This window comes from Typopeltis vanoorti, chromosome 9, assembly GCF_054136105.1.
Source record: "Typopeltis vanoorti isolate ZY-2024b chromosome 9, IOZ_Tvanoo_1.0, whole genome shotgun sequence".
In the NCBI taxonomy this organism is placed as follows: domain Eukaryota; kingdom Metazoa; phylum Arthropoda; class Arachnida; order Uropygi; family Thelyphonidae; genus Typopeltis; species Typopeltis vanoorti.
This window is the reverse complement of record NC_143557.1, coordinates 80666292-80692154: the sequence shown is the minus strand read 5'-3', so window position 1 is coordinate 80692154 and position 25863 is coordinate 80666292. Positions and strand designations below refer to the sequence as shown.

General features: G+C 36.4%; 1 protein-coding gene across 4 annotated transcripts in view; it reads right to left on the bottom strand.

Moving 5' to 3' along the window:
• The window catches only part of Cog4 (conserved oligomeric Golgi complex subunit 4), a 321056-nt gene that overhangs the window by 45756 nt on the left and 249437 nt on the right, over positions 1-25863 (bottom strand). For all 4 annotated transcript variants that reach the window (XM_090397413.1, XM_090397410.1, XM_090397412.1 and 1 more), the window contains 2 exons: positions 25530-25658; positions 10499-10590 (listed from right to left, as the gene is read on the bottom strand). In XM_090397413.1, coding sequence (XP_090253539.1) covers positions 10499-10590; positions 25530-25658 — 221 coding nt within the window. The remainder of the gene's footprint in view (positions 1-10498; positions 10591-25529; positions 25659-25863) is intronic.

The window sequence follows — 25863 nt, the reverse complement described above, 5'->3', positions numbered from 1 at the left end:
GTGGTAAGCCTTGAAGAAAACCCTGATTGATTCAGCCAGAGAGGCATGTGGTGAAGTTGTCTGCAAGGATAGAAAAATCAGAACTCCCTGGTGGACACAGGAAGTTAAAGAGGCAGTGAAGGAAAAGAAGAAAGCATATCAAAAGTTCCTGGCAAATAAGTCAGCTTGTGCTCTTAGAGAATATAGAGACAAATTCAAGAATGCTAAACACTTTGTAAAACTAGCTATCATGGGAGGACTTTGGCAAGAATATAGAAAATAAATATCAAGAAGGTGGCAAAATATTCTGGAGGTTGTTGAAGAAGCTTAGGAATGGAGGAAGGAGTGCTGTAAAAGGAGTTAGAGATGATAAAGGTGACATAAAAATTGGAATAAAAGATATCCTTGAAGTATGGAGTAATTACTTTGAAAAACTGCTAAATGAAACAAGCAGTGATGACAGCACAGTGGTAAAAAACACTGACCAGGCATGCAGGCAGGAATACATATCTATACTTGAAGTAGAAAAAGCCATCAAAGGCTTGAAATGTGGAAAGGCAGCAGGAGTAGATGATATTCGACCAGAAATGCTGAAGTATGATGGGATAAGAGTCTTACAGTAGCTGCACTGCATAGTTCAGAAAGCCTGGACAGAGGGACGAATTCCCGATGATTGGAGTAGAGCTCTCATAGTACCCATATATAAAAAGGAAATAAAACTGAATGTGAGAATTATAGAGGTATTTCCTTACTGAGTGTTCCTGGCAAAATCTATGCAAGTATACTTGAGAAACGGTTGAGAAGAATTGTGGAAGAAAAGCTTGGTGAAGAACAAGCTGGATTCAGGCCAAACAGAGGCTGTCAGGATCAGATCTTCACTTTACGACAAATAGTCGAGAAAGCATGGGAATATAACAAAGATCTGTATTTAAGTTTTGTCGATTTGGAAAAGGCATATGATAAGGTGTCAAGAAAGAAGCTATTCAATACACTGCAGTTATATGGTGTCAGTTGGGGCATTATATCAAGCAATACTTAGTCTTTATTTGAGTTGTAAGTCAGCAGTTAGAATTGAAGGAAGTACAGGAAGATGGTTTAATGTTAAATCTGGTGTGAGACAAGGATGTACATTATCCCCTCTGTTATTCATTATCTATATGGATCACATTATGAAGGAAAGTGGTATTAAAGATGATATCAAAATTGGAGATGTTAATGTCAGCTCTTTGCTTTATGCGGATGATGTTATACTTCTAAATAAATCCGTTACAAGTCTGCAAGATTCCCTGACTAAATTGAATAGCTGTTGTAATAGATATGGTATGAAGGTCAGCAATAAAAAGACAAAGACAATGAAAATAGGCAGAATCATTGAAAATGTCAACTGTGTTGTGAATGGAGAACCTATGGAACAAGTAAAACATTTCAGCTACTTAGGCACGATTTTTACTGAAGATGGTAAATTAAATATAGAAATAGACAACAGAATCAGCAAAGCTGGTATGGTGGGAAGTCAATTGAATAAATTCATATGGAATAAGAAAGAAATTAGTCAGAACACTAAATTAGCTGTATACAAGACAGTGTTCAAACCAGTTTTAACTTATGGATCTGAGAGCTGGGTCAGAAGTAAAACACTTGACCAAAGACTAGAGACCGCAGATATGAGAGTCCTGAGAAAGATTAGAGGCGTGAACAGATGGCATCAATGGCAATATCATATTAAAAATGAGGATATTAGGAAAGAACTTGACATTGTCAGCATCCAGGAATGCGTTAGCAGAGCTAATCTCAGGTGGTATGGTCACTTAAATATAATGGGAGAGGAAAGATTAGCAAAAAAGTGTTCTCTGCCAGGTTGGCAGGAAAACGACCCAGAGGAAGACCAAGATATAGGTGGATTGATACGGTACAAAGTGCCTTAGATGAGAGAAATATAAGATCTGATAATGTCGGAGTCTTGACAAGTAACAGACTGATTTGGAGGAAAATTGTAGATAGGAAGTTAGTAATGATATAATTTTTTCATTTAGTACTATCATATCCTGTACACCCCTTGTGGATACATGGCAGGAATTTGATGATGATGATATATCAAACAAGAGAGAAATTATTCAAAATACTAAATTAGCTGTATATGTGGAGAGTGCACGAACAAAATTTATATGGATCTCAGATTAAATTTAAAAAAAAAAAAAATTACATCAAGCTAGATTTAATTTATGATTGCATGAATAAACATTCTTGCTTACAGATAGTTTTCCTTCCAGTAACAGTGATGTGCTATTTCAATTATTACAATTGTTATTTCTGATTTAAAAAATTATTTATAAATTACAACATGAATAAACATTCTTGATTACAGATTTTTTCTTTAACAGTGATGTCCTATTTTTTACTATTAAAGTCGTTATTTTAGATTTAGGATCCTGGATTTTTTAGTTCTATTTATAGTTGTTCTTAGAGAGGAAGGATTCGTGGGACAAATATATGCCTTCCATATGTATGAGATTTTTAGACCATCGTTACTGTTTAGATTGGGGTGGTTGATAATGATCTCACAGGCTTCCTTAAATTTGCGTTCATACCATGTTTTGGTGTGATGTAGACAACTAGTGCTTTTCCAGGTCAATTCTATGACTGGAAAATGGTAATGCAGGCCAGCTGCCAGACAGTATTTTTTGTAGAGAGGCTTATACGCTGGTTAAACATGATAACTAATAATTAAGGAATTGACAGCGTACACTAGAATTCAATACAACCCGGATTCACTCTTCTCCTTCCTAACACACTTAAACAACCAACACCCTAGAAAAAGAGAAAAACAATAACCTCCCCTTCCTAGACACACTAGTAACCTGCCAACCTGATGGAACCTTGGTTTTCTCAGTTTATAGAAAACCCACCCATACAGGCAGATACATTCACCAACAATCCCATCAACCCCCCCCCCCCCCTCACAACAATATGGAGTTATTAAGACACTATTCAACAGGGCAAAAATAATGTGTTCAAATGATCAAGCCCTAACCACTGAACTAAATCACATCCGTGACACTTTCTCAGCCAATGGCTACCCCCCCCCCCCCCAAAGAATCCAAAAAATACAAATACTTAAACCAGTTATCCACAACCTACCTCCCCCCCCCACTTCGCAAAAAAAGATTACTCTAAATCCATCACCATTCCCTACATCCGCGGCACCTCGGAAAAAATCAACAAAATCTTAAAAAAACATGACTTGACCACTTGTTACAGACCATATAGAAAATTGGCATCCCTTATCTGCTCCACTAAAGATCAACCACTTCCCTTAGACCTACCTAGGGTCCCTTGCAGCTGTAAATTGTCCTACTTTGGCCAAACAGGCAGGACAGCAAATATCAGAATCTCAGAACACAAGGATTACATTCGATTTCAACAGTACAGCCACTCTGGGCTTGCAGACCATGCTCTGGATACTTGCCACAGAATAAAATGGAAGAAAGCCACAGTAATACAACGCAGCAAGTTCAAATATGAAAGACTATTCATGGAATCAGCCTCAGCCCTTAGGAACTTGCCAAACCTCAACAAATTTGGATGCATGAGACTGCCCCAAATTTGGGAAACATTTATCAGAAGAACTTCAGCCCAAAGGCCAAGAACTACCAATATAGCCCGCCGGGGGGGGCATCATTAGGACTTTAGGAAAACAGTAGCTTCCTAGCTTCGGTTCTCATTTGCTGTTATGTAGTACTTGCGTGCGCTTGTCTTTGTATTGAGTTCCCAAGAAGATGGTAACATGACATTTGCCGAAATATCGGAAAGTATATATTAAAGTTTATTTAATTTATATTTCTAGTGTACACTGTCAATTCCTTAATTATTAGTTATCATGCCAGACAGTATACAGACCCAAACCAGTCAATAACAAGTCAGGAAGCTTCCTGGTCAACTGGCACATAATGCCACACTCTCTGCAAGGTTGTGACGTGAGGGAGTCTGAATAGTGGTATGTGGGAGGCAGTGTTGAGGCCATGGAATGGCAAGGAAACTGGTCGCTCTCATGGTTGTCATGTTCATGAGTCTATCCTTCCCCTCCCCCCACACACACACTCTTTCCTTACATCTAATAACAAAGGAAAAATGAAACACACAAACAATGACAGGAACACTTCCAAACAATTCAAATCAAACACAATATTCCAAGCTTACCAGGATCCCTATAAAAAAAAATCATTTCCACATCCACTTCATAAACATCTGCAGATATTTGTGAAGTGAAAGTCTGTAAGTGATGATGAACATAAACAATGTTCATCACCACTTACAGACATCCAAACCAGACCTCCTTCTCTTAACAGAAACACAAATATAGCTACATCAACCACAGTTCACCTTCAATATCCATATACTCTTCTTGATTAATTTTGCAACAAATGTAGCACCTGTGCCTTTGTACGTTCTAACACTGCCTGCCAGAGAAAGTTAAATTTAGAATCTTGTGCTTTTGACCTACTTTGGCTGAAGGTTTCCTTGCCCCACTTAGTAACATTCATCTGCTGCATTTATTGGTCTCCAAACCCTGAAAATCAAAAAGACCTCTTCACCTTCCTTTCCATGAAATTTGACAATCTACCCAAACAGAGAAGTCATCATCATCCTCAGTAGCCTGAATGTCCACAACACCAACTGGCTCCTCCTCTTCAGCATTATACATCAAACTGGACATGATGCGGAAGTTTTTGCTACAAGCAACGATGTAATGCAAATTGTGCACCTACCTACCCAAATTCCAGACAATCCCTTCCACTCTCCCAATAGCCTTGATTTTCTTTTAAGTAGTTCTCCTTCCAAACACAGTGTAGAAGTTACCTCTCCTCTCAGCAACCCAGACCACAATCTAGTGCAACTTTCCTATCTCACAGAACATTCCCTCCTCTGGCACTACAATGGTACAAAGTGGGATGATGTTCAGAACTACTACTGCTACTCTTCTTTCCCATGGCATGACTATTGCTTCCGCTCTTCTGACCCAGTCACAGAAGCCATTCTCAGTGACATGAAGGCATTCATGCCTCATTCCATCCAAAATTCCCATCTGCTTTCCAAGCCCTAGTTCAACAGAAGACGGATGAAAGCAGTTGAATTAAAAAAAAACTCAGCTTATTGCAAGTGGCTTACATCAAGAACCCAAGCTTCATACTGAGCCTATGCATAAGCACACAATAAATGTAAATCAGCTATTAGTAAATCCAAATCCAACTTTGTAAAGGCTACTAACAGAAAACTTGTTTCTTGTCCAAACTGTAGCTGTTCCTTCTGGTCCCTCATAAAAGTCATCACATGCAACTTCTACTCCCCTGCACTTCCACCTCTCCCATCCAGATGGCACCTCTGTTACATCATCCAAAGAAAAAGCTGACCTTCTAGCATCACTCTTTTCCTCTAACTTCTGCACAGATGACAAAGGCAAATCACCTTCATCCATAGCAGCAACTGAGCACCATATGCCTCCTGTGGCCTTTTGGCAGATAGACATAAGAAAAATATTAAATGACCTGAACACTAATGAGTCATCTGGTCCTGATGGCATCTCATTGTACTCAAACATTGTGCTCTAGAGCTAACACCCGTCCTCTATTTTTTCTTCAATTTCCTATACTCAGCTGGCACCTATCCCATCTCATGGAAAATAACACATATCCAATCCATTCCAAAAATGGGATTTCCAATTGCCATCATCATACTATGTCCTATGCAGCAGTTATCAACCTACCATTTTTGTTCATTAACCTCATCTTGCTATAATCACTCTTCTTTCTACTTGCCACATATCAAAAAAAAAAAAAAAACTTCCCAGGGTTTTTCTTGGCCTGATTTGCTAATTTCAGCTTGTGCTGTGTTTCTACTGTTCTTACCAAATGAGTCAGTGTCCTTGACTATTCTTTTATGCTCTTCATGGAACCTGATTATTACCATTTTTCAACTTGTGCTGACTCCAAAGTGCATTCTTCTTCCAGATTTCATGCTTGATCCCCTTATTTATCCATTTGGCACCTACCTTTATTGGGTGTTTTGACCTTCAGAACACATTTACATGTTGATGCTGTTAAATATCTCTTTGTCAATCTCAAGTAGCATTTATTTCTTTTCTTCTCAGCTCCCTCATTCTCATACTATAGCTCCAACATTGCCTAAGCTTCTCAATAATTACCAGCCTTGTAATTCCACATATATCCTTTCCTCACAGAAGTTTTTCATATGGCTAGCCACAATCCAGGTATGTGGATTGTGGCACAAACCAGATATGTGGCAAGTAGAAAGAAGAGTGATTATAGCAAGATGATGTTAATGAACAAAAATGGTAGGTTGATAACTGCTGCATAGGACATAGTATGATGATGGCAATTGAAATCCCATTTTTGGAAATTGGAAATCATTGGAATCCCACAACTTCCCTCGAGGTGGCACTCTCACCACCTTGAGGGAAGTGTGAAACCCAACTCACAATCACATCATCAGATGATATGATCTTATCTAAAACTCTCAATCCTCATGTGCCCTCCTTTACATACTTCCTAAGATAGCTGTCTAACAAGAACTCAAGAAATTTCATTTCCCCTCATTCCCAAATACTATATCTTCATTCTAATATATACTGCCATAATTAAAATCATCCATAATGATCACTCTTCCCTTGTTCACTAACCCAAGTTGCTTATACATTTCATCATCACTCTCCACATTCCCTGGCCTATAGCAATATCCAACTAAATATCTCTTCCTTGTCAACCTTCACCTCACACCACTCTGCCCCCAAAATAAATGCCACTATTTCCCTTTTGCATCGCTACCCTTATATGGATATAATTCCTTCAGCAGCACTCCCCCCCCCCCCGTTCTTGTACTCTCTATCCTCGCAAAAGCATTGTTACTCTGCTTGTTAGAATATCATCTCATTCAAGCTTATTCTACCAAGTTTTGGGTGAATAAATACAATCAGTGAAACTATTTCGTCGTCCTTATTTCTAAAGTTCCTAGCATCAGAAATAAGTAAGATGAATATGAAAAAAAGATAATAAGAATAAGCAAAACTGTGGGGAAGGGAGGAAGCAGCCACGTAAATAAATTTATATGGGATAAGAGAGCAATTTCTCAAATAAGAGCTGCAAATAATAGATTAGTTTGTAAGAAAAACGTTTACAGGATACTAGTAGTGTTGCCAAATGAAAATTACTAAAAACAGCTAAATCCTAAAAAAAAAAAAAAAGGAGCTAAAAAGGAGTTAAAAATAAAAATAAATAAAAATTCAAGTCAAAGTGATACTTGCATATAAGTGGCTAAATACATCTTCCATGTGGTCTACTGCACTTAATTATGCCTGAGGCCATACTTGACCGACAAAATAGCTGTCAGTATTGGCAATTCCATCTTGTTTCTTAATTTAGTTTTAACTACATTCATGGAACTAAAAATTCGTTCAATTTCTGCATTAGAATTTGGAAGTATTTAATGAATTTATTGCACACGGAGCAATTTCTTTAAATGGATTCATTCCAGATGCATCTTTATATTCTCATACTTCAGTCCAGAATAGCTCAGTGTTTTCTATATTTGTCCATTTATTTAAGTGGATAGTATTGTACTGGTATTCAGCAGCAGCAACATCTTTTTCTGTTTTCAGCATTATTTCTAAGATGGGAGTAACAGGTTCTTTTAGATGTTTTAGGGTATTGTCAACAGAAAAAGAAGACATCATTCTTAAAATATTCAAGTTTTCAGGCAACTTTTGTTTAAGCTGTTTGAAGAGACCAAGAAGAAACTGTCTTGTTCTACTTCTAAGATTTCGCTCATCATTTTGCATTATTTTCTTCTGTATCATCAACTCTGAAATTTTTCTTTCAAATCTGTAACCAAGATCTGGATTAGGATCCAAATAGTCATCAATCTCTGACTCTAGAGGGTTGACTGTGGATGATGGTAGCACTAACATATTAGCAATAGAGCGAATCAAACGAAAAAGGTCTTCAAATAATCTCATCTTATCCGCACTGTTAGATTCAAAAATTTTGTTAACTTGCTGAACTTGAACTAGAACAGGATGCAAAAATAAAAGGTACAGCAGATTCCTTTCATCTTTGTACATCTCCCACAAAATTTAAGCTTTGACATTTCTCAGTCACACTCATGACTTCGAAGTGAGTTTTTAATTCCAACCACTGGCTGAGAATTCTGTCTACTGCAGGTTCAATGGAGAGCCACCTTGTTGCACAATTGCTTACGATTTTCAGAGGAGCATCATTTTCGTTGATAGTTTGATACAGCTCTTGGTATGCTGCTTGTCTTGAAGAAGAATGTGAAAACTACTTATACGTTTTGGCAACTAAAAATTCTAATTTTCTTGGGAGAGAATCTGCACAAGTGTGAGACATTGTCAGTTGTAATGAATGGCATACACATCTAATTAAAATTAAGGAGGGAATATATGTCTTCAGTTGTTCATAAACACCATTATTGACACCAACCATAACACTGGCATTGTCTGTAATCAATTGCAATGAGATTTTTAATGTCCAGTTTTTGGTCAAGAGCTCTTTTTTCAGTGCAGCCACAATACCACTAGCATCACACTTTTCTAGAACCACCATGCTCAGAAATGTATGCATAATTTTGTTGAATTTCTTGCTATAATAAATGATGGCCATTCCTAAAATCTTATTCACTGTGATATCATTCGATTCATCTATTAGCAAGCTGAAATTTTCATCTCCAATGTCTGCAATTAGATCTTCTTCAAAATGCTCACTTAGAATATTCTCTACAATTGCAGAGCACTTAGTTCGGTGCATTTTTACCTTTGGCATAATTTGATTGTCTAGGATGATATTTTTGCAAAGATCTACTAGATGATAGCAACTGTTGAATGATGAGTGACAACAAAGAAATAATGCTAACCTACCTTCAAAGTTCGCGGTCTCATCAAACTTTTTCACAAGCATATTTGTAATAGGAACAGCCTTATATGGAACTGCAGCAAGATGTTTCTTAGTTTTGCTATGCTTTACAAGCTGACAATATTTAGCAGCTATATCACATCTGCAAAACTTATAGTGGCCTTTTGTAGCATCACCAGGAACTTCACAAAACCATTTACTAAATATTCCCATTTGCAACCACTCCCTCCTAAACGTTTGCTTGTAAGCTTTATTTTTCTCTTTGCTCATTTTTGAAGAAGGCTATTCAACTCTTTATTACAGCGAATTACAATCAGTCTCTGAAAACTTCCCACTCGCTATCATAATTACCACTGTGCAATCAACTTTAAGGCTACAAAACGGCAGACTGTTGGGCCACGTGACTGACTGACGTCATCATGCGTTTGAAACATGTACAATACTCGCACCAAACATACAATTCCTTATCAAATGCGAACATCTGGAAAATTTTTAAAACAATTTCTTTAACAGTAAGTTATAAAAACAGCTAAAAAGAGCTGAAACTAGTTCTGAAGGAGCTAGATTTGGAGCTAGGTACTAGATTAAAATTTTTGGAGCTAGGGAAGAAAAAAAAGAGTTAGATCTAGCTCCAAAAGAGCTAAATTGGCAACACTGGATACTAGTAATGATGTAATCTTACCCATCATTATAGTTGAGTTGAGACAAACTTGTAGGGATAACAGGAATAGTTTATTAGAGTAGTGTTTGCTGTGAGTTACCTTTAGAAATAGCACTGTGTTTATGTTGGTTCAGCTAGGTATCAAACACCCTTATAACAATAACAGTGTATGCTATACTAAGAGTCAATTGTACTATCATAGCATCCTGTACATTTCTTGAAGTGCATATGAGGAACTGATGTTGATGATGAAGATGATGTTCATTGCGAGAAGTTAAATTTTGGCTAAGTTCAATATACACTTTCTTCTTGGATAGTAATGGTGACAGACAAATTTGAGATAATTTTGAGATATATTTGAACTAAGCATTAAAAAACTATAATATCTATCAATTTTAGTTCAAAAACATATTTTTTTTTTTGGTCATTGAATGCAATTAAATTCAGTATAACCTAAATTTCAATGTTAATTACCTACACTTATCTTCCCAAAATCAACAACTGTTTCATATGTAAACTAGGAACTAACTCACTAGAACTAACTTATAGTAAACATTATGTGTGCATGTGATGTAATTTGTTATGAAGGTAGTGGCTAAAATATTTTGTTCTGCAATGTCTGATGGTTTGTCATTTAAATTACATATGGCAACTAGTATAATATGCCTGTAAATTGTGTATACTCTGGTGTGGGATTGTATGTATTGTGGAATTAAGCTTGAGATTCTAGGAGGGGGAAAAACCCTGTCACATTCATATCATATTATCTATTTTTTATTTTCCCAAAATTATTTATATATGTATATTTATAACACCATTATTTAAGTAAGAGTTAGCCATAGCATGAATGACATGCACACGAAAAAACATGCAAAATAATACAAATAAATAAATAATAATAATAAATGAATAAATATACCTTAAAGAAAGTATTGATCTAACTTCGTTCGGAGTCAACCTCCAAGTTAATGAGCCTGAATTTGGTCCCCAAAGGTCAAGAATCTCATTCACCTAAACAGGGAAGAAAAAAAAATTATTGTTATCTCTGTTTATCAGTCATTTTATTTTAGTCACTATAATACATGAACTCTATTTGGAGTGCTTACAAAAATATAATATGAAGATTCCATGGTATGACACTATTTAAAAAACATGAACTCTGTCTAGGAGCTTGCATGTCTGCCTTTTTATTAGTGTTCTGATAAAAGTTTCACTGGACTAAAACCTGTTTTAAACTGCTGGTTCTCATCAGAGACCAGGCAGAACCTTAAGAGGGCAACAACTTTCTCTTCAACACACAGTTGTATTATTACCCCCTCACATTCTCTATATCCAACTTATTAATTAACAGCCAGCCATGGAGAGTAAGTTAACCATATTTATATACAATTTTATTTTCTTTATTGGTTGGTTAGAATGTTTCAGATCCATACCCATAATTGTGCATGAAGATTATAAAAAACAGGCAAGGATAGTAAAAGAGACGTATGAGCAACAGTTAGTTAATAAAGCAAAAAAAAAACACTAGGGAGTTCTTTTGATACATACCCAGCAGAAAAATGAATAATTATGTAAGAATGATATTGACTGGAGAAAATGGTAAAAAAATAACCACTGTAGAGGATATAACTGCTTCCCACTCCTTTGACCCTCATTTTACAGCTTCCAGAGATGACCACTTGTTCTCTCTCTATCTCCCACCATTATATGAAAAACCTCTTCATTGTTAATCTGATAAGAACCTCTTACACGTCTTTATCATATCACATCTCCTCCTCCTTTCCAGTAGGCTCTATAAATTGCATCTTAAATCTTTCTTCATGCTCAACATTCAAAGACCAGAAAACACCTTAGTCAATCACCTCTGGATCCTTTCCAATACCTTTTCATCTTTTTGAAAACAAGTTACCAAATCTGTGCACAGTATTCCATGTACGTTGTCTAATCAAGATGTTATACAACAGAATCAGAATCTCCTTACTTCTACAAGTCGTGCTCCACATTATTGCCAGAATTCGTTGTGTTGTCCTCACAATTTTAGCAATTTCATGCTGACCTTCAAAGAGAATGCCACTGTTGTCAACCCAATTCTGGATCTTGTTCTTGCTAACTTCTCCAATTGAACCACATCTGCCACATTGGCTTATAATTTGAAGCTGAGTTCTATCACTTCTCTGGTGAAGTAACACAATCTTGCTTTCTTTCCACTATTTGGAACATGACCCAATATAAGACTCATCGTCAAGTCCCACAGCCTTATTAGCATCAAAATTACTCAATTCCAATATACCTCTTGTTCATGAAGGTTTTTCATCCATGTCAATGTGACATCATGCAGAGTTTGAGTGCAGTGGGGAGGGAGGAGGAGAGACTGACTAAGTGAACAAGAGGTATATTGGAATTGAGTAATTTTGATGCTAATAAGGCTGTGGGACTTGATGATGAGTCTTATATTGGGTCATGTTCCAAAGGAGTGGAAAGAAGGCAAGATTGTATTACTTTACCAGGGAAGTGATAGACCTCAGCTTCAAATTAAAAGGCAATGTGGCAGATGTGATTCAAGTGTTGGGGAAGTTAGCAAGAACAAGATACAGAAGGGCAGCATGAATTTGCTAATGATTTAGCAATCTGCTTACAAATATTAAAATAAAGAGATGGATACAAAGTAGTATATATAGATTTTTCAAAGGTTTTTGATTGATTGCCACATGATAAGTTGATTGTTAAACTAGAATGGATGGGGGTTTGGATATTATCAGCAAGTTGTGTATATGGAAGCAATATCCTGGAAGAGGAAAGTTACTAGTAGTGTGCCTCAAGGGTCTGTTTTAAGATCACTGATGTTTAACCTATATGTTAATTATATTGGGGAAGGTTTGAACAAAGTTCAGTTGCTTGCAGATGATGCAAAGTTGGAAAGAATGTTAAAAAAAATTCAGAAACCAAAGATGGAATGTAGAGTTTATGGCATTGGTGTAGTTGCAGTTAGTTGTAGTTGGTGGACTGAGTGGTGGAGACAGAGAGATGTAGAGTAGGCATCCTCCCTCAATGAATCTTTGGACTCCCTGGAGGTGTCATGTAATAATAATATACTTAGTGGGGGATATATTGGAAGAAGTTTAGGAAATAAGAGATCTCAGAGTGATGGTGGGTAGGAATCGAAAATTTAGAGGATACATTGCTAAAATTGTGAGGACAACACAATGAATTATGGCAATGATATGGATGGCAATGACTTGTAGAAGTAAGGAGATTCTGGTTCTGTTGTATAACATCTTGATTAGGCAACATATGTGGACTACTGTGTACAGATTTGGTAACTTGGTTTTCAAAAAGATGAAGAGGTATTGGAAAGGATTCCGAGGTGATTGACTAAGATGGTTTCTGGTCCTGGAATGTTGAGCATGAAGAAAGGTTGATAAGAGGCAATTTACAGTCTAGTGGAAAGGAGGAAGAGATGTAGTATGATAAAGATGTGTAAGAGGTTCTTATCAGATTAACAATGAAGAGGTTTCTCATAGAATGGTGGGAAATGGAGAGAGAACAAGTGAAAGCTTCATCTCTGGAAGCTGTATAATGAGGGTATGGGCAAAGGAGTGGGAAGCTAGTTTTTTTTGCATGGAGAGTGCTGAATGATTGGAATGTGCTGTTTTAGAGTGTCGTGTCTGCAGAGAATGTTAATGTCTTTAAGCCATGATGTGATGAACTGTGTATACAATGGGGGGGGGGGGGGTATATGATAGATACGAGGTGGATCTGGAAAGTTCTGATAAACGCCTAAAACAAAAATGATATTAAAGCAACTGATATAACCTCAAGAAAGAACATATGTTCTTTCTTGAGGATATAAGAATATAAGTTACCTTCAAACTCTGTTACTAGTATTAATATCATTTTTGTTTATCATAACTTTCCAGATCCACCTCGTATGATAGAGTGACTTACTGCAATAAATCTCTGACTCATTGTGAATGTATTTAAAGCATGGTATGATTAGCTGTATGTATGTATGTATGACAGTGGGACCTCCCACAATGAATCATTGACTTTCATGGAGGTCAGACGATAATACAGGATGACCATAAATTAACTTTCCCTCTTTGGCGATATCTGTAGCTAAAACTAATACACGGAATGAGACCACATTTTATATTAAGACTTTCGAAGGCATGGGGAGATGAATTCCGCGAAAAAAAGATTTAGTACCAAAAGTCGCTGATTGGGGAAATTCTGGTGCTGGTGGAGCCGAAAGCAGTCAGATATTTGCAGTAAATGCAGGTAAAAAGGATTATGCAAATTTTACTGTGCGTACATGACAGCAGCGCCACCAATTCCACTTAAAAAGGGCCTGGGAACCTTCAGGCAGTTATTCGAGTGACTAACGAATTGTGCTCAATATGCGTCCTACCTTACCTCACTATGCTTTACTTGTTAAGTTGTTTTACCTTAAACAGTGTAATGCCATAGCGGCCCTTTGGGAATTTAGAAGGCTTCATAACCTGCATACACATCCTATGTCAGCTGTAGCACTGAGCGCTATGATTAAGAAGGTTGAAGAAACTGGATCACTAGGAGTTAGACCTGGCAGAGAACGGAAAGCAGCGCAAGAAGAGACAGTAACAAACATTGCTACTGCAGTGTTCGACAACAAGGGGACCAATACTGGTCCAAGAATTCGTGCCATAGCTCGCAAACTTGATATGGCTTATTGTACAGTCTGGAAAATCTTAAGGAAAATGTTTCACTTCTATTCGTATAAGTTCAGTTGGGTGCAAGCACTAACTACTGCAGATTATGATAAGCGCATAACCTTCACGCTAATGTTTCTTGCCCAAATGGAGGTCGACAATAACTGATCTTGGAGAATATTGTAGGGTGATGAGACTCATTTTTATCTGAATGGGTCAGTCAACACTCACAACTACAGAATTTGGGCATCTGAACATCCCCAAGCAATCCAGCAAGTACCACTGCATTCTCCAAAAGTAAATTTCCTTATATGTGGTATGGCTTCACAGCCGATTTCATAATAGGACCATACTTTTTTGAGCGTATCGCTCCTACAGGTCCTGTAACCTGCTCCATTACTGGAGAGATTTATCGATGAATGCTGGAAAATTTTGTCATTCCTGCATTGCAGCAAAGACAATGTTTGGACTCCATAATTTTTATGCAGGATGGAGCACGTCCCCCCCCCCCCACACACTCACACATTGAACGGCATGGCCGCCTCGATTACCAGACATCACTCCATGTGACTTCTTTTGGCTGTGGGGATATTTGAAATTCGTTGTGTATGTTGGTGGCGTTCCCAACTTGCATGTCTTGAAAGAGAACATAAAACGGGCTGTTATGAACATCTAATCCGATTCCTTGTGCTCAGCTGTAGAGCATGTCGCACACTGGATGCAATTTGTTGTACACAAGAAAGGTCAGCACATTGAAAATCATGTATGTGGTCCAGGGGAACCTGATTCTGATGAATAAAACATTATTTCCCGTGAGTTCAATTACTACATTAATTTCTGTGTCTCTCGCAAGTTGTTGGTTTAGTTTAATTATTATTATTCTTATTATCATTGTAACGTACCACATATCCAGTTGGAATGAGTAACGCGGCTGTCGCTTACACCGTCGAAATGTTATTATTCCATTTTATCTGCCTTTAATGTAATTATCTGCTTCTGCCAGCACCAAAATTTTCCCTATTGGCGACTTTTGGTACTAAATATTTTTTTCGCGGAAATCATCTCCCCATGCCTTCAAAAGTCTCAATATAAAATTTGGTTTCATTCCGTTTATTGGTTTTAGCTACAGATGCTTCCAAAGAGGGAAAGTTATTTTATGGCCATCCTATATAATATTTGCTTTAGAATTTTAATTAGTAAAAATTAATTTTTATATATATATATATCTTAATTTCTGATTAAATACAGTGGAAAGGAGGAGGAGGAGGAGGTGTGACATGAGTTCAAAGAAAACATTATCTCTCACTCTCCAGTTCTCACAGTTAAATTCAATTCTGAGGTATAACAAATACCATACAAAAAAAAAATATATATATATATATATATATATATATATATATAGCATTCAGCTAAAAGTCCTATAGCTTTCACCTGCCTATATGGGAACTTCCTTTGCAACATTTAGCTCATTACTGTCCTCTTTGTCTTCATTTATTTTAGTTATTTATTTAATTTTTGTTTTGTTTCTACTCATTCATTATTTTGACTTATCTCTCAAATCCATTAATCGCAATAAAAGAAGTTAAAGACTGCATTTAATCATTACACTTGTATATATATATATCTTCTAGCAAGCAAATTTCATAAAAATCTTTCTTTTGCTGAAATGGGCATGAAGAATAATCACTCAGACTACAGGAGTGAGTACATTTGATTGAGAAGCTCTAAAGGCAATTTCAAGAAAAAGAACTTTAATGAAGATTCCCATTTTGCTTCATGGAGCAGATATCACTGGCTTTTCAACTAAGCAGATAACATTCTCACTGATATACAAAAGTCTGATACACTGTATTTTACTTCAATATTAACTTCACAGTTCCTTCTTGGAGAGTAGATAGAGATGCATATAAAAACTTTTTTGAGATCACAGAAATGATCACAGATCAGCAGAACTGGCATTGTTTCTAGGCAAAAGCTCTTAAAAAAAACAAAAAAACTCACAACTAATGAATATGTCCATTTCCAGGAATTCAAAGTGAAACTCAAGTGATAAAATGGCTGCCATTAGTGCAGCAATTGCAAGTTACAGTAGTATATCAAATAGGAACACTACTATTACTACTACAAATAACAAAAAATAATATACATACAACATTATTTCTGTAACTTCCTAAGAATTATATTATTACGGTAAGCAAACTCGATATTTAAATATATCTCAGTCTCCTTGTTATGCCACTAGTTAACCACATGGTGGTTTCAGTGATATTATGGTGCACAACTGCATTGATAAATGCAAAAAACATAAAAGATTTTTTTCATGAAAGATGCCATTATCATGTGGCTGATGATAACAGCAACACAGCAGTCATAACGGGCATTGTTAGTGGTGAGACAGTGGATGTGAAGGTAGTGAAAATGCAATTGGCATAAATGGTGGTGAGAATGTAATTGAAGAGAAGAAAGTGGAGTTCATAAGGATGAAGCAATTGATTAAGCATATGAAGAATGAACTGAGGAGAAATACATATTTGCATGGAAATGTGAAAAAGAACTGGAAAAAAGATGGCCTTTTGAAAGAGATATTGAATGATTTGAGAACAGCCTTGTATGGGAATTCAATTACTAGAGGTGTGGTAGGGAAAAGGCAAACAAGGTTTGTTTGTTTTCTGGGAGGTAGAATGGGCAGGGTGATTGAAGCATCAGATAAGAGAAGTCAGCAAGCAAAAGAGTTGGCACAAGTGATTTGGTTGATAACAAGAATGTAAGAATAGTTGACAGGAGGCTGTTGAAGAGAGTGAAAGTGAGATAGGTAAGGTAGTCATAACTGGATAGTCATAAGGTAGTCAGTGTGTTGCCTAGGTATGATATTGATGAGTTGCAAAGGTAAGCAAAGATAAAATGGTGTGCTAGCAGAGTTGTGTATGGAGAAAGGAGTTCATTTTGTGAACATGTGGTATGACTTTGTTGAATGGATAGAGTTGTATAAAAGAGATAGACTACATTTAAATGGATTCAGTGTGAGTCAGCCAGGGAAACCATTGCTGAAGAGAAAGTGATGACTAAAGTGAATGGAAGACTTGAGGGTACAAGAGGTGTTGTGGAAGAGTAGTAGAGTTCACAAATAGAGAGGCGAGTGTCTGAAGATAATGAAACAGAAGGAACACAAGGTGGAGAGAGAAATTGGGGGGGGGGGGGGTCCAGAGTGGACAGGGAGACTATGTGAGGTGCAAAATCATGGTTTCAGGAGAGAGAGAGAGAGAGAGAGTGTGTGTGTGCATGTGCACAAAAAAAGATTAAGAAGGTCAAGGATGCAGGGTAACATTTAAGTCTGAGAAGAGGTGTAATATCAATGATGATAGAGTGGCTGGGGGAGGGGAGGGGTAAAATAAAAATAATGTGCATGTTTACAAATGCTAGAAGTATAAAAAATAAAGGCTGAAGAGTTTGATTTTGAACTCTATAAATTACAGCGTCCATTTGCCCAAAACCTGTTGGAATAAGTAAGATGTGGTTGGATGAGGATAATGTTCTAACAGGAAAAGAGATGGAGGGATATGTAGTTTTTCATGAAGGCAGAAAGGGAGGAGGAATGCTGTTGATGGTAACAGAAGAGTTATGCCCATCCACAGATGATGATGCAAACAGCTACTAGTGAAAGTGGTTTTGAAGTAGTTTGGTGTGTCAGAATGAAATGTTTAGTAAGGCGTTGCTATAGACCTGTTAATATGTTGGTTAGTGAGAAGGAAATGTATAGGCAGATTGGTCTTGCTAATAAGAAAATAGTGATTATTATGGATGACATTTGCATGGTTAGCCGAGTGGCTTTGCGCTTCCCAACCATATGCCTGGGAAAAGAGTGTCCTAGGTTCAGGTTCGATTCCTTTCGTCGACATGAGGAGCTTAAGGATCTTTCTCAGACATAGCCAAGTTAGCAGGTCTTGGGTGTGGGCTGCAGGGTTTTTCTCCCCAGTTTATCTGGGGTTCCAGCAATCAGGCAAACCGGCCCTGTAATCTACAGACATAGGACACACCGGGAGGCATAGGGCTTGCCACCTTATCCTCGGGATGGATACAGCTTGAAAGGGCTTAGGAGAGCTCCGTAACAGGCCAGTAGACCTAATACAAAAAAGGTAGAAGATTATGGACAACTTCAATTACGGCAAAACAGTGTTTGAGCAAAAGACAGTGGATTTCATGATTTTTTTTTGAGGGAGAACTATCTTAGGCAGTACGTGATGGAAGGTACAAGAGGATCGAGGATCTTGGATTTGATTATCCCATCAGAGAATGTTGTTGTAAATGAAATATCAAACCTTCCTCAAGTCGGTGAAAGTGACCATGAAGTGATTATTTGGGTGGTGGCTAGCCATATCATTACTTTTGTGAGAAAGGGTTATTATTTAGAACTATTTTATTTTATCTGGTGATTATGACAAGCTAAACAGGCAATTTGAAAACTGTCTATGAGACAATGGCCTGAAGCGAGTCTGTGAGAGAGGGGTCATCAATCAACCGAGCTGCTCTTTTCTGAAGAGCATGAAAAATTTTTACAGAAGGCGTATGTGTTATTACCACCCCAAATGTGAGAGCAGTATTCCAAGGTTTGGCAGATTTGAGATTTGCACAGAGTAATTAACTAGACAGATGAAAAGTAGTATCTTGAGTGAAAGAGGATGCCAAGTGTTTTGTAAGCTGAGGATGATAAAGAAGTGATTTGATATGCCAGAACAATAAACTAGCTGTATAAAAGAGTGTTCAAACCAATTTTATCTTATGGATCTGAGAGCTGATTTAGAAATAAAACCCTTGATCAAAGACTGGAGACCACAAATATGAGAGTTCGGAGAAAGATCAGAGGAACAGACAGATGACCTAACAATATCCTTATATTAAAAATGAGGTTATTGTTAAGTTAGTACAGATAGTTGGAGAATTGACTGATATTCTGGAATTTCTTCAGTGAGGAACTGAAGCTGTTCTTCAAGTTTTCTAATGCTGATGTTCCTCTTTTGATGACTATAGGTTTGTGTATGCTTTTAGTTGAGATTTCAGGTTAGGCTGCCATGTTTTCATGGGTTCTTGTATCTCTTGATTTAATAAGGTTGGATAACAAACCCTGGAGATTCTGTACATATTCTGAGTCTTGTAGGAGGATGTTATTAAAGATCCAATAGGCATTTCCTGGTTTTGATGCCTTGTAGGATAATGAGAGTTCCAGTTTAATGATGCAGTGGTCTGTGATATAGGATGAGACATGTTTCTTATCAGATGAACAGTGTGTTTAGAGAGGTAGAATCTGTCCAGCCAAGCCTGGTAGAGAGGCCTATTAGATGCTGTAATGGATGATCTCCAGATGTACCTCTTTTCTGGATACTAGTGCCGGAAAGAAAGCAGCAACAAGTTCACTGTTGTTCACCATTTCCTGCAGTGTGTCGATTAAAGAGATGTGATGCTCAGTGCAGTTTACCCTGCTCATTTTAGGATTAAGGGTACAGTTGAAGTCTTCAGTAATGATGATGTGTTAGACATTTATCAAGTCCAAGACTTTTGCTGCCAGTGCAGCCTGCTATGGTAAGTAGATATTGAAAACATGGAGGATGTTGTGGTTTGGTGTTTCAAAGTGGTTGTACAGTGCATGGCCAGATACTTTAGCAATCTGCTTGATTTTGCATGGAGACTGATAATGGACTCCCAAGCTGACTACTGCTCCATTGTGCTGCTGAGTAGGTGAATGATGGACTTCGTATGGGCCATGATGTCCAGTTTTCTGCAGTTTGGATGCTGAATGGATGTTTGTTTCCTGTAAAAGAAACAAACATCCATTACAAGTACAGTGGCATCATAGATCAACATGATGCCACTGTACTTGCTCAAGAACTAGTTTGTTGGGTCCAGACTGTTGATTAGGTAATATATGCATTTGCAACTGTTGACCTTGCTCTGTCCTTTTTGCATTTTAGTTTTGAATGTAACTCCTGAAGTTGTGATATGAGTTCAGGTATTCTTGTGGCGTATTTGAAAGCTATGGTTAATTTATGAGGAGAGTCTCAAACTTTTTATATGAAGAATGATAACTGTTTGGTGTTCAGTAGGCCTCCGGTGGGGAGTGGGGGTTTACTTTCAGCTTCTTCTTTTTTTAGATCATCATGTAAAGGAAGTCTTTCCTCTTCATTCTCCCTAACCTCCATGTTTCTCTTGTTCATGGAGTCTAGTGAGGTTGTACTAAAAATGGGAATATTTTCTTGCTCTGGGTCTGCAAGAAATACAACTGGCAAGTTTAATCGTTAGCTTTGCAAATTTCCTCCCTCCAGTTGTTAATGTTTGTCCTCATTGGGTTGGGTTGGGTGCTATTTACAAGCAGTGTTCTAGGCAAGTTTCATAGGCATGATTTTTCTTTCAGATAATGGGCCTTCATTGGTGCAATCAATCTTTTTTTTTTTTTTTTTCATGGAGGTTTTGTTGTTTTCAGTTGTACTTGGATCAAATGGTACTTAGATTTTTTTCATGAGCAACACTGTCTTACATTGTATATCTGTTTCTAGTGACTGCTATCTGGGTTTAATGTCTGTTTACGTCACTTCACAGTGCTTCTATGTGATGTGACGGAAACGCTCTCTAAGAAACTGATGAGGGATTTCAGAGGATGTTTGACACCACTACTTTAGTCAGTGGTAATCAATGTGATGGAAGAGGCATCTACATGATAAGGGCTGATATCAATGCCCTCTTGCGGTAGTATCTGTGCCCATGAGGTGTGAGTGAAGTAAACGTGTATGGTTCCAGACACATCCTGCATGGCAGGATGTGTTAGGAACCATATCAGTAATATTTTTTGGTGGTACAATCTTGGCAACTGCTGTCAAGATAATCTTCTGAAGGCATGTTTTCTTTAGTAGTGAAAATGGCTATTCCATTTTCTCTGAAAATGTCATTTTTAAGGTTAGGGTACCCACAAAAAATCATAGTTTTGAGGTAAAAATAAGAAAAAAAAATTTTTTTTTTTTTATAGTTTATGTACTAAAGAATATATTCCATAATTTTCATACTCAAAAACTTCCTACATTTTGAGTTATCTTATCATATTATTCATCATATTTATCATTTAAATGCTCATTAAATATGCAAAAACTTTAAATTGTTATAACTTTGCTTGTAATTGTCAGAATTAAAAAAAAGGCTCTATAACATCAGTTTCGTAAGTAAAATCAATTGCGAGAAGAAATTTTATTGGTTCTTGCTACCATTGCTATATTGTAAGCTACTTTGAAATAAGCCAGTCAGAGCAAAGCTTACAACACCAAAACGGAACCAATATGGCCACCACTAACTCGTGTGTTTAAGTGTGTTTTCAAAGTTTTGTCTTCATTCTGAGATTTATTATAAAAATTAAGTTTTAATATAACATTTAGAAACATAAATATGCCTAAAAGAAGAGAAGAAATAGCAGTATATGATGCACTGATAACTTTTAATGGTGATGATCTAGGAAGATTACCAGTATTTGAAAGATTGGGACTAAAAATAGGTGACCAATGTTTACAAACATTTCAGATATTTGATAAACAGAGATGCTTAAGAGCAAAAAAAAGCTGCCTCAGAAGAAGAAAAATTAAAAAAGAAAGCAAAAATCTAAGAATAAGTTATTTAAACCACCTGTGATAACAATATATTGCTGGTGGCCTTTAAATATTCATAGAATAATAATAAAGTATAGTTATAAACTTTAAATTGATTTTTCTCTGGTTTTTAAATTTTAACACATTGCAGTTGGTTTTGGCAAGATATCTTAAAAACTATTAGTCCTAGAATATTATTTTTTTTTTCTAACACAGCTTAATATATCCAGAATATATTGAACTAAAATTATAATCATTGATATGTATTTTCATTTTTATTTTTTAAGCTTATTTTTCAAACATCCAAAATTTGTGTAATAATCATTATATGGACAAATTAAATTTCATAGCTTAAAAGGAACTGATATTTGCTCAATAATTTCAATTTATATTGCTTAATAGACATGATAGAATATCTGTAGCAAATCTGAACTAAAAAAATTATTTGTTTCATAAAAAAAAAGTGACACAAAAAATTCGATTTTTTTAAAAATGAATGTTCATTTTTTAAACATTTTTTCCAAGAAAGTTATTACTGAATATTTCTTCCTAACAAAAACAATAAATGATATGACTGTTATTTGATTAATAATTTTTTTTCCAATTCCATAGTACACTCTATCCTTAATGGAGTTGGTTGTGGAAGTGATGTTTAATTGATTGTTTGCTAGTACCATATTAGTGTGTGAAAGCAGTGTTTTCATTGGCAGTAAGGTTTTAGCTTTTGCTACTACATTAGCATAAGTACTGAAAGTGACTGACCTGTTTTCCTTCTGAAAGTTCTATCGTTCTTGGAATGAAGCAGTAGACAGTTCCTGGTTTTTTTTTTTGACTGTAGTAGTGAGCTGTTCAATTGCCATGATCAATCTGTTGCCTGGGGCAGACAGCTCATGCATCCAGCAAGAGATGAGGTGAAACTATGGCATTAGAACTATTTGCAATCTAACATTACTAGCATGGGGAGGTAGAACAACTGTTGTATTTAAGGTCTCATTACAGATATAAGTACATAAGCTTTATGCACGGATAGCTCTTAAGTAGGCAAAACTTAGCAATATAAAAATTAAGGAACTTAAGTTAAAGATACCAAGAAATTATATTGTTGGTTTCATCCTTTATCCAAGCGTAAGCAAACAAAGTTTGCACATGAAGTAACTTCATGACTGGGCTACTTTTATATAGAGGGTAATGACTTCACATCAATTGCCTCAGTATTACATAATGCTAGGCACATATATTTACAGACATATATAATGTATGCATTATGGAAAGGGCCACTACCCAGAATGGTTTTAACCCTTATTGAGGTCTTATTAGTGGGAGCCAGACCCAGAAGAGATACCATGGTAATGCAGAAATCATATTTTTCCCATATACAAGTGATCAAAAGGTGTCACATCTTATTACTAAAATACCTTGGATTAGAGTTAGTTGTTAAAAGTATTTTCACTTGATTATACTATAAGTTAAAGATGACAAATTATTCTTGGTTTTGTCCTTTTACCAATTGTGTGTGTGTGTGTGAAGTAACTTCATAATGGGACTACTTGTATATATAGAGGCTAATGACTTCACATCAACTGCCTTAGTATTCCATAATGCAAGGCACACTAAGGCATTTAGTTATAGATAATTTGCATAAAACATGCTTCTGACTAGTCTCACTCCAGTTGATGGTGGCAATAACAGATAAAGAGAGAGAGAGAGAGAGAAAAAAAAATCTCTTTATCTGAGAGCTGCATTTGGTTTCGAAGTTATGCAATTAACTAATGCAGTATGTCTTCCTTCTATATATAATGTGACTACAAAGATATATATATCAACTCTATAATATAAAATGATAAGTCTTTTTATGAAACGTCTTTATGTAACGTTTTTGTGAAACGTTTTGAAACTCAGGGGCTACCCTGAGTGTCGAGTCTTCAAAAAATTTAAGTCATCGGAATTCAAGGAGAACCGGCCTACCAATCCGGAACTCGGGGGGGGGGCTAGTATATATATTTCTTTGCAGCCACAGTCAACTTTTACAACTGTGAAGTCATGAAATCTCTCCATTATATCACAGCAGTAAAGAAATTTTCTGGTGCCATATAGAAGTCAATTGACATTAACCCATTCAAGGGTCAGTTAACTGAAGGTAGGATAATTAACAGATCACTGTAATTTGTTATAGCATACAGTTTGACATATTGATTTTTTTCAAAAACCTACAGACACCACAAAGCTGGGACATTATGGAAGTTTTTTTATACTGAGAGTTGACTGTAATGGTATGAGTTTTGTCAAAATCTACAAAAAATCGGCAAACTGTTGTAAAAATACATTATTTTCTTTAATTTTAGTGTATTTTAAAATACAGTACAATATTTCTTCTCTTGCTTATTTAATTTAACTTACTTTCAGGTTTAGTACAGCAAAATTAGTCTATCACCTTTAATCCTTTCGGTCTTTCAATTTAACTCTCCCCTTTCTCAAGGTCATGACTATGCTTCTTCACGTGTACGTATTTTAGAAATTAGGAATTGCCTCTGGCTAGAGCCAATTCCTTTGTCTAAATAGCTGGCTTTTCCTCGCACTGATCTCTGAAAATTTATTTATATTCACGACTGTGCCATCAGAAACTTGTATACACTTTACATTGATTTAACTCAGACTATAAATATTATTAAGCTTAACTAAAACTTTCACATACAATCCCTCTTCCAATATATAACATTAGCTAACTCCTCGTAACTCTGCAAACTACTTCACAATTAATTTAACAAAATGGCTTTCCATCTTTACTACTGCTCTTTATGCTAACTATAAAATCAGCAATTTTTGCCATAAATTTCGCATCTAGGAAAGTCCTATACAAAAAAGTCTTACTTGCTACTTTGTCATCCAGTTCATTACACAAGATCCTAGAGATTGTTCACACATTCTTCTATTTCCGGTTAAATTCACACACATACAGGCACATTTTACGACATCGATGATACTTCACACGTGGAGATCGTCAAGGAACTTAGCAGTGGGAACTCTGGACCTAGACCATCACTGTTATTACGAACCTCCTATCATTGTCGGACTTCAGCTGGTGGGACGTGGATTCCCCGTTTTTGGAAACTCCTCATAGCAAGAGCCGGAACAGAAAGAGCCCAGTTTCCATCAATTCTTCCCCCTTTTATTCTGCTCTCCCAACCTTGGAACTCCTACAGATTCAATTGCCCGCATTTTGTTGGCAAGGTCTTCTCATCCACCCTAAGGTCGGTGAATTAAGGCGGGAAACCCCGTACTTTGTTGCCCTTCGCGAGTTGTGAGAGCCTCATGTCTTACATTCTTAATCCTGTCTGAGTCATTTCTTTGTTTGTACAATTTTCTTATTACAATTTATTCTAACATTTTTTTCAGGTTTAGTACAGCAAAATAAGTATAGAAAAAATTTGATTCTAAATTCCCTCTATACAAGATTTTACACTGCTATATGTCTCCCACCCACCTTAAAGTATATTCAAAGCAAGTGTATGGCTTCACAAAAACTTCATTTAACACATAATTCCCCCCCCCCCCGCCCCCTCTCCACACACAAAAAGAACAATTGTAATTAATTTACATGCTTATTAGATGTAATTCCAATGAATAATAACAATTCTTAACGTACTGTTTCTAGGTTAAGTAGTGTAGCAATCTGAGTAAGCCTGGCAAACTTATCTCTTATGGTCCACGTGGTCACTGATGTCAAATATGCTACTAATGCTCTCAACTCTCGGTCAAACTGAAGACCTCCTAGCTGTAATAAGATAACAAAAAAAAAATGTTTAAAATACAACCTACATACAAAAGTCCATATAAAATAGAAATATGATTATCTTTCACTTAAAATTAAAATAGAAACTGGCATACTATAATGAAACTACCACACTAAAGTACAGTGAAAATGGTACACACTTTAAAATGATTATGATTGATATAGGAGATACTTGATATTATCATAA